This window comes from Pleurodeles waltl, chromosome 11 (genome assembly GCF_031143425.1).
Source record: "Pleurodeles waltl isolate 20211129_DDA chromosome 11, aPleWal1.hap1.20221129, whole genome shotgun sequence".
NCBI lineage: Eukaryota > Metazoa > Chordata > Amphibia > Caudata > Salamandridae > Pleurodeles > Pleurodeles waltl.
In genome coordinates this window covers 56,882,607-56,899,130 of record NC_090450.1, presented here as the reverse complement: position 1 = coordinate 56,899,130, position 16,524 = coordinate 56,882,607, and the positions used below count along the sequence as shown (strand labels likewise).

At 38.3% G+C, this 16,524-nt stretch overlaps 1 protein-coding gene across 9 annotated transcripts in view; it reads right to left on the bottom strand.

Moving 5' to 3' along the window:
* Window positions 1-4,680: 4,680 nt before the first annotated feature.
* Window positions 4,681-16,524, bottom strand: part of NLGN1 (neuroligin 1) — a 772,713-nt gene continuing 760,869 nt past the window's right edge. For 3 of the 9 annotated variants that reach the window (XM_069213050.1, XM_069213052.1, XM_069213057.1), the window contains 2 exons: window positions 12,169-12,958; window positions 4,681-7,534 (listed from right to left, as the gene is read on the bottom strand). In XM_069213050.1, the coding sequence (XP_069069151.1) occupies window positions 6,703-7,534; window positions 12,169-12,958 (1,622 nt within the window). In that variant the 3' untranslated portion in view covers window positions 4,681-6,702. The remainder of the gene's footprint in view (window positions 7,535-12,168; window positions 12,959-16,524) is intronic. The other 6 variants (XM_069213054.1, XM_069213056.1, XM_069213053.1 and 3 more) reach the window with 4 other exon arrangements.

Genomic DNA, 16,524 nt, shown 5'->3' with positions numbered 1-16,524 from the left:
TGCACAGTCTCGCTTGCAAGTGAGAAATTGATGCATCAATGGCCTTTTTCACACGCCTGTACGGCTTTATTTTGATGCTACTCGGGTACTTTTGTGCCATAACAGCATTCTCACTGATTTCTAAGGATTAAGTGGCAGATGTAGGAAAAAGCCAAATTGCGACTTGTAATTTGCGAGTCCGTGCGACTCGCAAATTGCAACTCGCAATTTGGTATGCAGAAAGACTCGCAATGGAATCGCAAAGACCCACCTCATTAATATTAATGAGGTGGGTCGCAGTTTGCGACCCCATTGCGAGTATGGGCACTCACGGGGATGGTGGCCTGCTGGAGTCAGCAGACCACCATGTCCGTGACTGCTTTTTGATAAAGCAGTTTTTTTTGTTGCCATCTGCAGCCCGTTTTCCTTAAAGGAAAACGGGCTGCACTTGGAAAAAAAACCGAAACCTTTAGTTTAGTGTTTTTTTCAGGGCAGGCAGTGGTCCATTGGACCACTGCCTGCCCTGAAAAAATATATTTTTTTCCAATCACAAAGGGGAAGGGGTCCCATGGGGACCCCTTCCCGTTTGCGACTGGGTTACCATCCACTTCAAGTGGATGGTAACTACGATTTCATTTGCGACCGCTTTCGCGGTCGCAAATGAAATTGCATTGCATTGCGAGTCGCAAATAGGAAGGGAACACCCCTTCCTATTTGCGAGTCGGAAATGCATTTTGACTCGCAAAATGCATTTCTGCATAGCAAAGAGGCTTTTGCGCCTCGCAAATGGCGTTTTTCGCTGTTTGCGAGGCGCAAACACTTTGCTACATCTGGCCCTAAGACTCTTATTCTTTTTTAAATTAATATCTTGACTTGTGTATGTTGGATTTTTGTCGTTTTGTTCTTGTTTTATTTAGATAAATATCACCTATTTTTCTAAGCCTCTGTTATGTCATTTTGTAGTGTTTTCACTGTGTTACTGTGTGTGTTGGTACAAATACTTTACACATTGCTTCAGAAGTTAAGCCTGCCTGCTCGTGCTAAGCTACTAAGGAGGTGAGCTGGGGTACACTGAGAGTGATTCTCCTTTACCCTGACTAGAGTGAGGGGCCTTGCTTGGGCAGGGGGTAACCTGACTGCCAACCAAAGACCCCATTTCTAACAGTGGGTATCCAAGATTCCCACATGCTGATTTTGACTGATGGTAATAATAAAGCTTAGCAACCCATTTAATTTAACTGAAGTGGATATGGCACATAACATTCAGATAGCTTACAAACTGTAGCACTGGGCTTAAAGCACAGTAATCTTGGTTACTGAGGTGCTAAATTGTCCACATGACAATCCTATTAGAAAATAAACTAAGTTAGTAATCTTGCATAAGCACTTTAGGAAGGAAGTTGTCATACTACTTCAAAACACATAATGGGATTATTTGCTAAATTTATCTCACTACATGCACATAGTTGCTGTCCTATATGCGATAGAAAGTATCACTCATAGTGTCAACCAAACAGTATTGAAATATGACATATAAATTCGCTAAAGATGGGGAAATGTCATACATACGCAAGCTCAAAGCTTGGCAGGTTTATGAATCCTGCATTCAAAGAAGGTTCAAAGTAATTTTTATTGTGCAGCTGTTAGTCATTGTGAAAATATATCATATTTGGAAAGGATTACCTTGATCCACTGTTCACCTTTGTGTTGTGGAATATTCAAACTTCAAGAAAATTCTAACCGAAAATGGTACAAAATCAATCACGCCCCATAAGCAGTCTTGAATGTTAACATAGAGGAGCTCAATATTTAATGCATTAATATGTAGCTGAGAGTTGATGACTGGCTGTCTACATTATAAATTCTCTTAAACAAGGTACTGACAGGTTGTAAACTATGTACAGGTAATTATCGTTATCGTGCAGTAGCACCCCACAAGTACTATGCAATTATATATGTTAATGACCATGTGATGGTGAATAATTGTGCGGACATGGAAATAAAGTGTGGTGTTCTGGATTGTTTGGCCTCTGAGTGGGGCAGGAATGGAGTAAGGATGTTCGGAAGTGTTGGGGTGAAGAGGGAGATGAGTTCTAGCAAGAGGAGCACTGAAATATCCTTCCTTTCAAGGTACAAAAGTTGGAGGGGGTCAGCTAAGGACAAGCGTGGCTGCTATTGGAGGCGAAGTCTCAAGCAATTTTACGGGCAGAGATTATCGACTGGTAAAATCAGGTGTGGTGTTCCTGCATATGGCAAGATTGGCTACTGGCAAAACAGCAGGCTGGTGGTGATTAGGCAGAGCAGTATCCCATTCAGCCTTACAGCTCTGCCTTACTCATTTATCAGGCGCATTGTGTTTTGACTAGAAAACTTTATTAGTGATTTAAAAATAAATAGTATGTTACTAAGATTTTGGAAGGCTGACTGAATATTCAGGTGCCATCCAATAAAATAACATTAGTCATTTAGGGCCACATGTGGGTAGCTTTTTGCACGTCGCAAAAGCACATTGCGATGCACAAACCCCGTATTGCGATTTGGTAACCTGCTTACCGAATCGCAAAACGGGTTTGCGACGCGCAATGCAATGTAGGATTGTTTTGTGACCGCGAACGCGGTCGCAAACCAATCGCATTTTGCACCCATTTCAAATGGGTGGTAACCCATTCGCAAAAGGGAAGGGGTCCCCAGGGGACCCCTTGTCCGTTGTGAATGTCACTGTAAACATTTTTTCAGAGCAGGCAGTGGTCCACGTTTCATTTTTTGTTTTTGTAATGCATCTCGTTTCCCTTTAAGGAAAACAGGCTGCATTACAAAAAAAAAACTGCTTTATTGAAAATCAGTCACAGACATGGTGGTCTGCTTTCCTCAGCAGGCCACCATCCCTGTGAGGGCCGCCATTCGCAAGGGGGTCACAAATTGCGACCCACCTCATGATTATTCATGAGGTGGGCATTTGAGACCCCCTTGCAAATCGCAGATGGTGTCAGGGACACCATCCTCCATTCGAATTTGCAACTCGCAAATTGCGAGTTGCTCTGACTCGCAATTTGCGGGTCGCAAATCTGAAAGTTGCTACATGTGGCCCTTATTTCCTATAAAAGAACATTGGGGTCCCTACATTCTGAACAGTGTTTCAAGATCTCTGTGGTATTCATGGAGTTGTCCGTTCATAATTTGTGGCATGAAAATGGACATCTAGGTCACCTCTGCAATCAATAACATTGTTATCTGTTTCCTATAAGGCTGAAAGGTGATCCATGTTGTTTGTAAGCATTTGATTTCAAATGTCACAATGATCACAATAATCCTGAACAGTATATTGTGGTTGCAATTAGAGTACCAGGTTTTGATGTTTTTATTTTGCTATTGATATTTTGAATTAATTCTGTTGAACGAATGCTACTGTTTGAAAATACACTGTATTAACCATTTCTCTGTAGTTTGTTGTTTAATTATTCTGTTAACTAAATTGGACCTCTGGCTGGATATTTATTGAAGCTATAAAAAGTATGTTATACTGTATCAGGTCTTCAATTTCACACCATGTACTTTGAACTAGGACTAGACTGCTCATTCTTGCTATCCTAAAGGATATAGAAGGCTTTAAACAACAACATTCATTCCATTGTAGTTAAAGTTTCCAGCTTTTCGTCAAGCGTGTTCACAATAATTTAGCTATTGATATAGCCACATTGCCACTATTCTATATCTCTACCCTTACCCATATCCTAATCGTATACTAATTCCTTACCCTTTACCTTCATCACATCTGTATCCCAATAAAACTTTTACTTACATATATGGCTCAGTTGTTAAAATTATGGCTAAAGTTTAATAGCACACTCTAACAGCCATAACATTCAACATTCCAATATTCACAGACCAAATCATTACTATAGAAAAAAAACGTATCATGCCCAATGTTCCAAGGACTCTCCTTTGGTTACTCAGTTTGTGCTTTCTTCACTTTCTTCATCAAGGAATTTATGTCAGTTTTTTTATTCATAATTGATCCTACATATTCTCATAATGTTTAAATAACATGACTACTTAAAGGTGGTGGCAACTCCATTTATATGCAGCAGGCAAAATTATCTGAAAACTTGTTCTCAATTCTGTCTTTCAATGCATTCACTGCAATGTTGTGCTGTTTGGCCATAAAGGTCAGGAGCAATGGGAAACGTGTACCTTACTAACCAAACCATCAGGTAATAATAGGACCACTTCTTTTCTTTTGAAGTTCTTTACTATGAAGTACATGCTTCAGAATTAGTATGGTTTTCAGCTTATCAGTTTTTCTGTGGAATATGTGCATTGGGCCCGCCAGTTGCAAGAGAGAGCTAGTACAAAGAACCAGAAAGGACTGGTTAAAAAGGAACACAAATTATATAAGCAGTCCTGAGTGGGACCATTGAAGAGTACTAGCATAATGTTATTTAGAATGTTCCAAAAATGTGTGAATCTTGTACTGATAATTATACTGGTGTGTGTGTGCATGTCTGTGTATGCACAATTATTTAATAGTATTCAGCAACATCTCTTAGAATGAGAAGTGATTTCTACAAGCACTATCATATCCTACAATCTTAGAAAATAATTAGCCTGAAATCAAAGCAATGGTAAATAAACATTATAACGTAAATATGTGCTATCACCAACTAATAGGGATTCCTGTATATTGTTGAATCTAAAACATTATATTAAGAACTAGACTTCGTAAATATGTTAATTTGTTCAGACTTTTGTGAATGTTGATTCTTGGTTGTTAACATTCTTCCATTTAGTTGTGTTTATTTGTAAATATTTGTGCAATGTGTCATGTTTTCAGAAAAAGAACACATCTTAGCAATGCCGGATCTTATACAGAAACTGAATTTTAAAACATAAATCTACAAACATGACACAGTAGTAACGCAATACCCATTTTGGCTCCTTTAATGAGCAAAGATCATGTATTCTAGCAGTGGAATAATACTTTTTGTCCAGATTATCTTTATTTCACTTTGCGGCCAGTCGTCTTGCCCAGAAGTACAAAGTATTTATTTCCATCAAGTAGTATACAATTGTTTGTGTGTAATAAGCTTTCATTCTTGAAAAAGAGTAACTGAAAAGAAATGTTTCTGTTACTGCAGTTAGTTTGTCAGAGAAAGTTCTTCGCATTATCTTACAAACTATCAAAATTGCTAGTAGTCTGAAAAAAATGTAAAAAAAATCACATAACTTTAGTCAAATAGAAATATAGTACAGGTAAGAGAGAAAGTAATTTTCAGGGATGTGCTCTTAATCCACCTCAATTCTTTTTATATAAATGTACATCTGATTACATATACAAACATTTTGAAAGGACTGGGAGATATACATTTACTGGTAAACAACAGGAGAATGAAGAATTGTTTGTGATTTTAGAACATTCATTTAAAATCACACAAATATATAAGACCTTATTTTAAAGTTTCCAGTTGTTGGCACTCTTTTTTGTTGTGTAGCATTTGTATCTACATATGTATATATCTCATCACTGGAGTCAAGTGATTTCAAAGTCAATGCTGGCAACAATATGTAGTTTGCAAGAAAAAATACCTTTTGACCGAGATATTGTTTAAAATGCTTTTGACATGCAGAATGAGTGAAAGTAAAATATTCGGATCTGTAATCAGAGTTGGTTGCATTAGCCATGGAAGGGGGAGGCATCTTTGTAAATACTGTTGCAGGTAAATCTTTGGGCACACTTGACCTAATACCAAAAGTAACTAATATCATTGTAACTAAACCACAGCAAAGCATATAGTTCCTTCAACACAATTTCCATTAACGTTTTAAGTCTACAAATGATTTCAGTGGGCAAAAGAAACACAATTCAGAATTCAAAACTATTTTTCTCTGGGATTCCGATTAGTGATATTTCACCACTACACCTATGATCACAAACCACCAGCAACTAGTTATTTTCAACATAGACGCTATTGTGAACAAAATTACTTCTGCCCCATACAAATTATCTTTCATTTTTGCCAATTGATAATGTAAGCTTTTCTTCAAAACTCCAATGGGAGGAGAAGATTTTATTTAATTACGGCTCTTAATTAGCAGCACAGCCACCAAGCATATAAATTATCATGCACTTCGTGCTAAGATATCCAGTTTTCTTCACCCTATCACCCTATACGCACAGCACTTGTGTGATAATGTCGTATCTGCGTGCCTGTAACCTCTTTATCTTGCTGGCAGACCTCAGCATGGGGCCTCTACTAAGACCTTAACAGCATTGGTGCTTTGTGTACTTATATTCAAATATGTAAATATGATCTACACAATAAAACAGTTAAAAATGGTGTAATTTATTCGACATTCCATTGGTGTGTCTCTTGTGCATATTATTAGAATTTTGTTTAAAATTTGTAGCCAAAGTTCTTTCCTGTTTGTGTTGCACATGCCTAATTTTGTAATGTAACTCAAAACTTCAAAAAATTAACTCTTGAATATGAATGAAACGTATCATTCAGGACAATTGCTTCAAGCAACTGTAATTTGTTCCTTTTGAATCCATTTGTGTCTGTACAATATTTTTCAAAACTTCCAAAGTTCTTGATATGTATATGCACACAATAGTTCTTCATATTTAAATAGTGCGAGTCTTATGCGGTAAATACCAAGAAATACTCAGTAAAGTCACCTGTGGTAATCCATCAAAAATAAAGTCTGTAGTTGCTTTTTGACTGGCTATACCCTGGTCGTTGAATGTGAATGAGGATGCGGGTGTGGGTGGGGATGTGGATGGGGCAAGGTATTATTCTGTCCTCCAGTAAAAGTATTGAATGTGTGTATCGGCTGAATCCCGGGTATAGTGCTAGGAATCATTGTGATGGTGTTAGGGGTCATCAATGGGATATCATCTGGTGACCTTCTCATAGCTAGGGTATAGTCTGGGGGGCAGGCGGTCCGAAGCACCACCTCATGTGGATGGATTGACTCACATTCATGATCCAAATCTGTGTGCTTCATTTGGAGGGACATTATTTCCTCTTCTTGTGCATGAGCGATATCATTGGTCGTGTTACGCTGTGGACTACACCTCCTGTGAACATCATGTCTCCTCTTGTCTTTCTTGTAATACAGAGCTGCAAATGCCAGAATGTTCAGGAACAGCAATGACGCTCCAACGGCAATAGTCACACTCAACTCTGTTGAATAATCCCGTTGATCAACTGAAAATGGACTGGGTTCTTGCTTGTCATCTTGTTTAACTGTGGGAAAGGCTGAAGTAACTGGCACTGGATGCTTTCTTGTAGGTCGAAAAGTAATATCCATTGATGGCACTTTTGTCGTTGTTGAGGTATACTGAGATATATCATTTAGGTTGTGCAGATGAGGCACTAGTTCTAACCACAAGTTCACTTTGTTGGCCCGATAGTGTTCTTTCACACGTGGTTTTAATCCAATGTGAAGATACAATTGATCTTTTTGATTATACCTGGTCCATGCAACTTCTTCAAAACGATTTGGCTTTGTGTGGATGAACTTTGTATCTTGAGGAACTGGTTGGTTTGGGTCCCTGCAAAAATAATGAGAAACAGTTAGATTACGGACTCTCCATTATATTTGCATTCTAATTGTTCTTCGGACATATTTTTAACAATATATGATTTTATTTCTGCATTGATGAAAAAAACACAATTATTTGTATATATTCCACCGACTGTACTTAGAAACATAATTACACATGTAGAAAACCAGTTTTGCAGCTGTGATTAATAAATACTGAGGTTCAGTTTATCTCTGGACTCAAATCCAGAAGCATAGTAATTCAGAGAAGCCTGTTGTTTGGCGGTGGGAGGTCAATTTGAAAATGGGATCAAGAATTAAAAAATGTTAATAGTTCTAAAAAACAGTGTTGAATGTAGGAATAAAAAATGAATACGTTCTAATAGTGGACATATTTATATACATTGTGTTGGAGTTTCACTGAAGATCAGCCTCCTGGTATGGTTTTTCTCTCAAAATTAGCCTCCTTGTATGATATCATCAGTTTAAATTAAAACACCTCATACACTAAAGTTAGCAATACGTATGTTCCAGCATAAAAATTATGCCTGGAAAAAGTTAATCTTCCTGTCCAATACACAATCCATGTTACTGATTTTTACTGACTTAGGGCCAGTTGTAGCAATTTCAGAATTTCAGAATCGCAAATTTGGATGCAGAACAGTGTCTCAGACACCGTCTGCGAATCGCTATGGGGTCGCAAAGACCCACCTCATTAATATTAATGAGGTGGGTTGCATTTTGCGACCCCATAACGATTCCCTGCACTCACAGGGATGGTGGCCTGCTGGAGACAGCAGACCTCCATGTCTGTGACTGCTTTTTAAATAAAGCAGTTTTTTGTTGTTGTAATGCAGCCCGTTTTCCTTGAAGGAAAACGAGTTGCATTACAAAAAAAATAACAAAACCATTTGTTTTCATTTTTTCAGAGTAGGCAGTGGTCCATTGGACCAATGCCTGCTCTGAAAAAACATTTTTGGCAACATTCACAAAGAGGAAGGGGTCCCATAGGGACCCCTTCCCTTTTGTGAATGGGTTACCACCAGTGTGACACTGGTGGTAACTGCGAATTGCTTTGCGACCGCGTTCGCGGTCACAAAACAATTTAGCATTGCGTGTGAGTCGCAAATAGGAAGGGGAGACCCCTTCCTATTTGCGAGTCGCGTTCACATTTTGCGAGTCGGTACCGACTCACAAAATGTGAATGAGCATCGCGATGCGCATTTTGCATGACGCAAACTGCGATTTTCGCAGTTTGCACCATGCAAAATGTTTCTGACATCTGGCCCTAAGTGTATAATCAATGCAAGATTACAAAGAAGGGAAGTGTCTTATCAGGAGTTATAACATGCGACTTTACATCATAGACATTGCAAAAGGATGAAAAAACTTAAGTTGTGAATATAGATTGTGTTCAAATGTGTTTATCATATTTTACAAACTAAATACAAACACATATTGCAATATTAAAACAACTAACAAGAAAATGTTTGGATATGGGTACCTAACTTTGTTGGACAATTAACTAATGGGAGAAAAGGTGCCATATAATGAAAAGATGTAATTAGATATAAACCCAATAACATCTGACCCATAGAATCTCAATTTTTATTTGAACCTTGTCATAGGAGTACCCATCCTTCAAACTATATTCAAACTTAATTCTTCAATTTAAAACTAAAAAATTCAATGCAGCCACAACTGTTTTGAGAAACCTAGAACACTCCAAAGTTGGTTTCACACAAATAACCTACCACTTTAGCTTGGAAAGTCTTTGTAGAAACATTTTCTACATTTCTATTGTCACATATTCTCTTAGGTTCAAAACTTTGTAAGAGGTGCATTTTGTGTTTGGGACAGTATTGTACCTGCCATCCACTGTTAGTGCACATATGTTGACAGTGCCTAGGCTGTTATTCGACAAGCAGAGTGGAGACAGGTTTGACCTTGATTTTGATCTTGTTGAAGAGGCTGGAGAACATCATATCTAAATTTCTGGTTTACACAATAGATTACACAATATTTGTAGGGATACAGTCACAGTGCTAAGGTTCTTGAACCCTCAATGGGAGCAATTGCAGTTAGTTTCTCAAATCTAAAATTTCACAAAGAAAGGCCAACAAAATGGTGTCATCCATGACTTCTATATGTACAAAAGGAATAAGATCCTTCAGTTGTACCAAATTTGAAGTTGGATAATAAACGGCACGGAAAGATGGAAATCACTTTTGCTGCTGCACAAGTCTTTGCAGTTACGGTGGTCAGATTCTGTGCATTTGCCACCACAACAATTTCAATGATAATAATGACAGTAGTTGTAACAATGGTTACATAATAGTACTGGCAGTAAAAATAAAAAATAATATCAACTTGTTCACCTACACCACTTGCTACAATGGAGTTGCATTTTGCAACCGTGTAAATGGGTGTTATTCAACCTATTGGCATTCAATGTATTGATTTTTGAAAGATGAATGACTAAGTCAGCCATTTCAAAATATAAACTCAGACTGAGTATTGCAGGTCTCAATAGTGACCATTAAGTTTGTTTCTCCTGATACACTCACAACAGCATGGACATATGCTGATACATTTATACATTGAAGGACAAGATTATTTACTATTTATTCAAATAGTTTGGAATAGAGTATTTTTTGTGCACTTATGGTCTCTGCAGGCAGGGAGAGCGTAAATATGAACATGTTTGTGAGAAGGCATGCAGTACATCCATGTGCTCTGTAGAAGGAAAACAGATTGAAAGACAGGTATCAACAACATATGAATACTGCCCTTCTTTGATTGTGGCAGATTCTACCTCTAGCTGTTTTAGGACAACACTTAATAGGTATGGAACAAAGAAGTACTATTTTCCTATTACGATGCTTACAGTGGATTGAAAAGCAGAAAAAGTATGTAGAGTTTATAGCACTTTAACAAATTTGAAGGGCCAGATGTACCAAATGATTTTACCCATTCTGTGTCTATGGGAAAAAACTTTCGTACATATGGCCCTTGATCTTTCTTTTTATATGTTAAATGTTTCATTAGACTTGTTTCTAGGAGAATGCTCCAAGAATCATTCTCTTTTTACCTTTCACTTTTCTTCCCTTTTAGAAAGACTATCAGTAGCCTCTCGCAATATCTATCATACTCTACTCTTTTTAAAATTCTGTTTTTGCATGGACATTGAGCAGTTTTCACAGCTTGCCCCATTCTGTCTCACACTGACACCTACTGAGGAGTCAGCAGACGCCAATGTATTTTATTCATGAAATTGGATTCTCAAAAGGTTCCCGAAGCCCAAGTGTCTTACACTCGCAATATATAAACCGAAATCAAAGTGCTGCTCCTAGAATATAGGCCAGTACTAAAGTTGTGCTGGTGGTGTAGGTGATGAGCATCAATTTATGGTAAGAGATTTTTTTTATTGTCAGACTTCGAGGCAGAATATGCAAGGGAAAGACAGCAAAGGGAGAATCAATGAAGCAGTGAAAGATAGGTAAACAATGACAAACATAAAAAAGATATAAAAACTTTTGAGAGGGAGATTACAGGTCAGATTTATCACGACTTTGCTCCGGTGCAGTGCCACAAAATGTGTAATTCAGTAAAAAAACGTGAGTGCAATTCATTGATGGAAAGTTAATTTATGCTATTCAAAATTTTAGCTACATTCAAATATTAGTGGCAAATATGTATGAATGCATTTTATGAAGGATCAGGATTTCTGAGCTACCAAACATTTAAATCCATCTGTGTGCAAGAATTTCCAATTGGCATTCAAAATATCCAGATTTTCCCTTATATAAGTATTCTGATGATATCATGAACTAATGACTCAATGTTACTATTAGCAGCTTGACAAACCCACCCCCTAGCACTATGCTCTATGATTAGTGTTACAATAGGGTAATGTAAATAATGCATACATCAGACAATAAGTCAAACCTTAGAACACACCATTGTGATTTAATTTGTTTCTTTGCTCATAGTTTGTTAGAAATAACATGCACAGTTATTGAGCATGCCCATTTAGTGATTACATCATCAGACAAATGTTTGCTATAGTGTAGCCAGATGTGATTCTGTCATTAGGAATTAGACAACTCTCTTCACCTTTAAAGGACGAAGGAAAAAAACAGGTTTGGGTAAGCAGAACCAAGGCAAGCTCAATATAATGCTGTTAGTAAATCCTATATGCCAGATTCACTTTTGTGAAAATTTGGAAGCACATACAAGTGAGAGAAATGATTTAAAAATGATTATAAATATCTAAAGATTTTACAGTTCCATTGGTGTTCACAGCTAACGTCTGGTTTTAACCTGTAACCCAACACCTTAACTTACACAACAACTCCAAAATAGGGCACATTTGGTTGGTCTCCCACATATGTATGTAACATCTCTCTAAACAAATCAGTGCTGACCTTAGGCCTGTGACTTAGCATCAGGTTTCATATAGTTGCCCAGTTCTGTCTTCAATCAAAAATAATGATTTTCAAATACAGACAATGAAAAAACAATAATTATATGAAGTCGCAATTAATCTGTATGTTTATGTAATTGTTTTACAGAACTAGAATTTACAAACTGTAATGAAAGAGAAACCATTGATATTTTCAGAATCTGCAAAGAGGTACTTACCCTGTCTTAGCAAAATTAGTCCAGTATGTCATTACCACTGCACTTAGCATGACATCATTTTTTGAAAAATTACAAGGAAACAATTCAGTGGGTCCAATCATTGGAATCCCAAATACGTAGGGAACTTCATCTCCATGAGCTGCATCAGCCCAAGCAGGCACCTGGTCAGTTTGGCAATGATGGTAAAAGGCATAGAAATATGTGGGAGAACCAAAGTTTGAGTGAAGGTCTGCTGTTGCTACTGCTGGTGCCACCCACTGATGATCTGTAAACAAAGCTAACAAGGTCTTTCTTCTTGTTTCAGGATTATGCCTGTCTGCCCAATCCGTATACATAAATTTTATGGTTTCCCTCATTATATCTTTCCCTTCTGTGTATCCGTACAAGTTGTCTACAAAATTAGAAACAGTGAAGTCAAAATCGCTTGCTGATATGCCATCCTCATGGTCAACAATACTTTCCACAAATTTTAAGCCTTCTCCTTGGTTAACTCCTAGCATGATATCATAGTTGAGGAATTCCCCTTGTTCCATAAGTATCTGAGGGTCATCGGGTATCACATCACCATCAATCACAGGTCCAAAGGCTATGTGGTATCGTGCAGGTTGAATGTCCTGGTCAACAAGCTCTCTATAAGGCCTTTTCTGTAGACATTCTATTAATTCTATGGTATCTGACATGTTACATCCAACTTTTGTTGCCAACATCCTGGCATATTTGGCAGGTTGGAAACTAACTGCCCAGCTAGAAAGAGCAGTTCCACTTTGAGCGATGGCCCTTTGAAAGAGTCCTGTGGAAAAATAAGAAATAGAAATATTGGTACAAAAATGTAAACCTCAAGTTAAAACAGCATGTACTTTGTATTGAAATGGAAACGTTACAGCAACATATTGATGCTTCTGTAATGTCTATATTCCATTCTATCTTATTATAGCAGATATAAGCTTTTTCCCAAGACATTCTACTCAACAAATTTTTGACTGTGCCTCTCTCTCTATATTACTCGTATTTTCCATGACCATAAGTAGGAAAGTAAAGATAAGCACAATAAGATCATTCATTCATTAGTAATGAAATTAAGGTGTTGTATATTAGCAGTAGCTTTATGTTTAGTCAGTTTGGGATGACTTTTTGGATACATATTGTTTAATTTTTAAGTGCATATCACATCATATCCAGTTTTATTCATTTTAATTCATGGCAGTCTTTCCGACTGTGTGTGAGCATCTGCATGACCTTCTCTGCATATTCTTGTGTGTGTGTGTGTGTGTGCATGTGCGTGCATGTGTGTGTATTAGAAAGCTTGGGTGTGAGAAAGACAGAGAACAGGAGGACCCCAACCATTACTAATAATTATGTAATCTGGGGAGGAACCCAAATTCTCAATATGCAATAATACATAACTACTGTCAAGTTTCAAATAATGCCCATTGTAAATGGCCTACAATATACTTTTTTTATTTGTGAACTGAGCTCTTTACCTAAGTTAGTACTGAAAGTGAGCAGTGTACAAGAGAATAGTTATAATTGTCAAATAAAATCAATATACATACTTGCAGCAGAAAAATAAAAACATATATAAAACAGATGAACATCTAGTCTGTGCAGCACAGATTTGTGTTAAAACAAGACCAATGAGCAGTTACTGAGATTATACATAGATAAGGTAGAAGGCTGCAGGGGATTAAGGGCCGGATGTACGTACCTTTTTTCTTGTTTGGAGAATCGGGCCTCTTGCGACAAGAAAAAAGCATTTTGGTATGTAAAGACCCTATTTTACGATTCGGTAATCTGTTTACCAAATTGGCTATTACTTTAAATAGCAGGTACTGGAGGTTACATCTCAAAACCACTTTAACAAAATTTACAGTAGGTGAGACTCCATTTAAGTGTCTCATTAATGGTAGACATCTAAAAACTAGCCAATCCAAAATTGAAAAATCTGGAGGGCTTTTACTGGTCTGAACCCACTTCTTCACCATAATATTTCTCTAATAAAAGGAGGCTAGAATAATATATATTTTTTTAATTTAAGGCAGTTAGATGGTGGCCAAAATTGGAACATCCAAAGGATCATGTGTTTTTGAGTCTATAAAGTCAACTGTCTTTAAAGACAAGAGGACTGATCACAACACAGTCCTGAAGATGAAAAGTAGTGTTATCTTTTGTTTTTAGATCAGTAGAATGTCAGATTCCTCTAGTTTCTTAGAAACCATTGTCATTACATTATGACATACAGCAATATATAATAAATATCTCATTCAGTTTGCTAAGTATGTGATCAATATGGTTTGTGATAAATGTCTATTTAGGAGTGTTGGGGTTGGCCCATCCCAGAGGGTCATCCCCAACCTTTTTGCCTTTACACTCACCTGAACCCATTTTTGTTGCCTCTAGGACACTTCACACTCTAGTACTGCTAGCCAGTGTTAAAGTGCCAAAACTCTCTCCTTACAAAACTGATAGAATTGGCTTATAGCCAATTGACATATTTAATTTAATTGCAAGTCCCTAGTGAAGTGGAACTTCCCAAGGCCTGTAAAAGAAACTCCTGCAGCACCGTTTGTGCCAGCCACTTCCCCTGCAGTGCTGACTGTGCCACCATTTACGTAGCACTTTAAACATGTCTCAAGCCTGCCATTGCAGCCTAAGTGATTGCAGTTTTAAACTGCCATATCAGCCTGGCAAAGTAAAGCTTTTGCCAGATCCAACCCTTCAATTTTAAAACATATAAGTAACCCCTATGGTAGGCCCTGGACAGACCACAGGGCAGTCTGCAATGTATTTAAACAGTAAGGCATGTATTTTTAAGTTTTATACGCCCTCGTAGTGAAAAACCCTGAAGTTTTTCACTACAGTAACGTCGACCTCTCCTATAGGATAAACACTGCAGTTACCTTATTATATTTTGTAAGTGTAATTTCCACATGGGAACAGGAAACCAGTGTATGCTTGGAATCTCAGAAACTGTAATGAAAAATCCTAACTTATGGTGGAGTCTGATTTTAAATTACAAATTTGAAAATGCCCCTTTTAGAAAGTTGGCATTTTTTTACCTTAGCCATTTGGTGCATGCAGCCTGTCTCTAGGTCACATGACTGGGTGTAGTTGACAGTTGGGCTGTGTGTTTTCCTCCTAGACAGCCACGCACAATAGGATGTTCAGGTGTGACTGAATGGGCAATCACTGGCAGGATGGAAGGGAGGAGCTGCACCACACAAAGGGCTGCATTCCCTCTTTAGTTAGTCCTGGAGCAGGACCAGGAAGGCAGAGCACCCGTGCACCTCAAAGGCATGCCTCTAGAATCTTCTCCCCACTTCAAAGGCACAACTGGATATAAATACTGGACCTCAGACACCAACTCTTCAGTACACATTTAGGCCTGTGGATGCTACACCAGGAAGAATGACTGCTGTGCTGCTGAAAGGACTGACACTCTGCTAGACTGCTGCTCTGAAGGACTGCTGCTCTACTATACTGACCTGCTGCCCTCTTATTTAAATGAGAAGATCTGGACCTGCTTCTCTTGAATCCAGAGGGACTCCAAGGGCTAGTTGTATGGCCTCTTGGACATAACAGTCTTCCAACAACCTTTCATCTGCACCTGGACTCTGCCGTTGGTGAGTCTATCCTGCCAAGTGGTGCCACTCCAGTCCTGGACACTTGGAAGTGACCTTAAGGTGTTCTGCTAGCCTCTGTGGATCCAGTAGAAACAATGCATCTTCTCTGCTGTGCAGAGCAATACCAAGGAGAACCAACACATCTCAAATGCTATGTGGATTGGACCTATCTCAAAGACCCGCATTGCTGCCACAGCCTGCAACCTCTTCGGAACTGCTGCTGCATGATGCATCCTTGGTGCTGGCCTTCGCATACCCTCATTGACTGCAACCTCAATGAAGATGCTGGACTCTGCATGTCTGATTCACAGCTCCTTAGAACCTTAACACCACCCTGGCCTTGTAGCACATCCACAACACCTGAATTAGCATCTCAGGCCTCGTTGACGGGATCTTTCACAACAACACAGGCCCTTGCATTGCAGCCTTCCACATCCTGGAACCGACCCATCACTTCAGCAGCCCAATGCATCTTCTACTCAGATCCTCGCAACGCTCCGCAAACCATGATTTAAGGTACTCTGTTCAGTGGGCCTAGCTAGGTCTTTGCAGCCAGCCCACACTTTATCGCAGTGGGCCTGAAATTGTGACTTTGCCCTAGTCCAGAGCAAACAGATATCCACAGTTGGTGCTTTGTGGCACTATTTTCACTCAAATCTTTAAAATTGAATGTTTCCAGTTTTACTCATTGGCTTTGGTCATGTTGGTCTTGTTTTATTTTTAAATAAAGAACAAT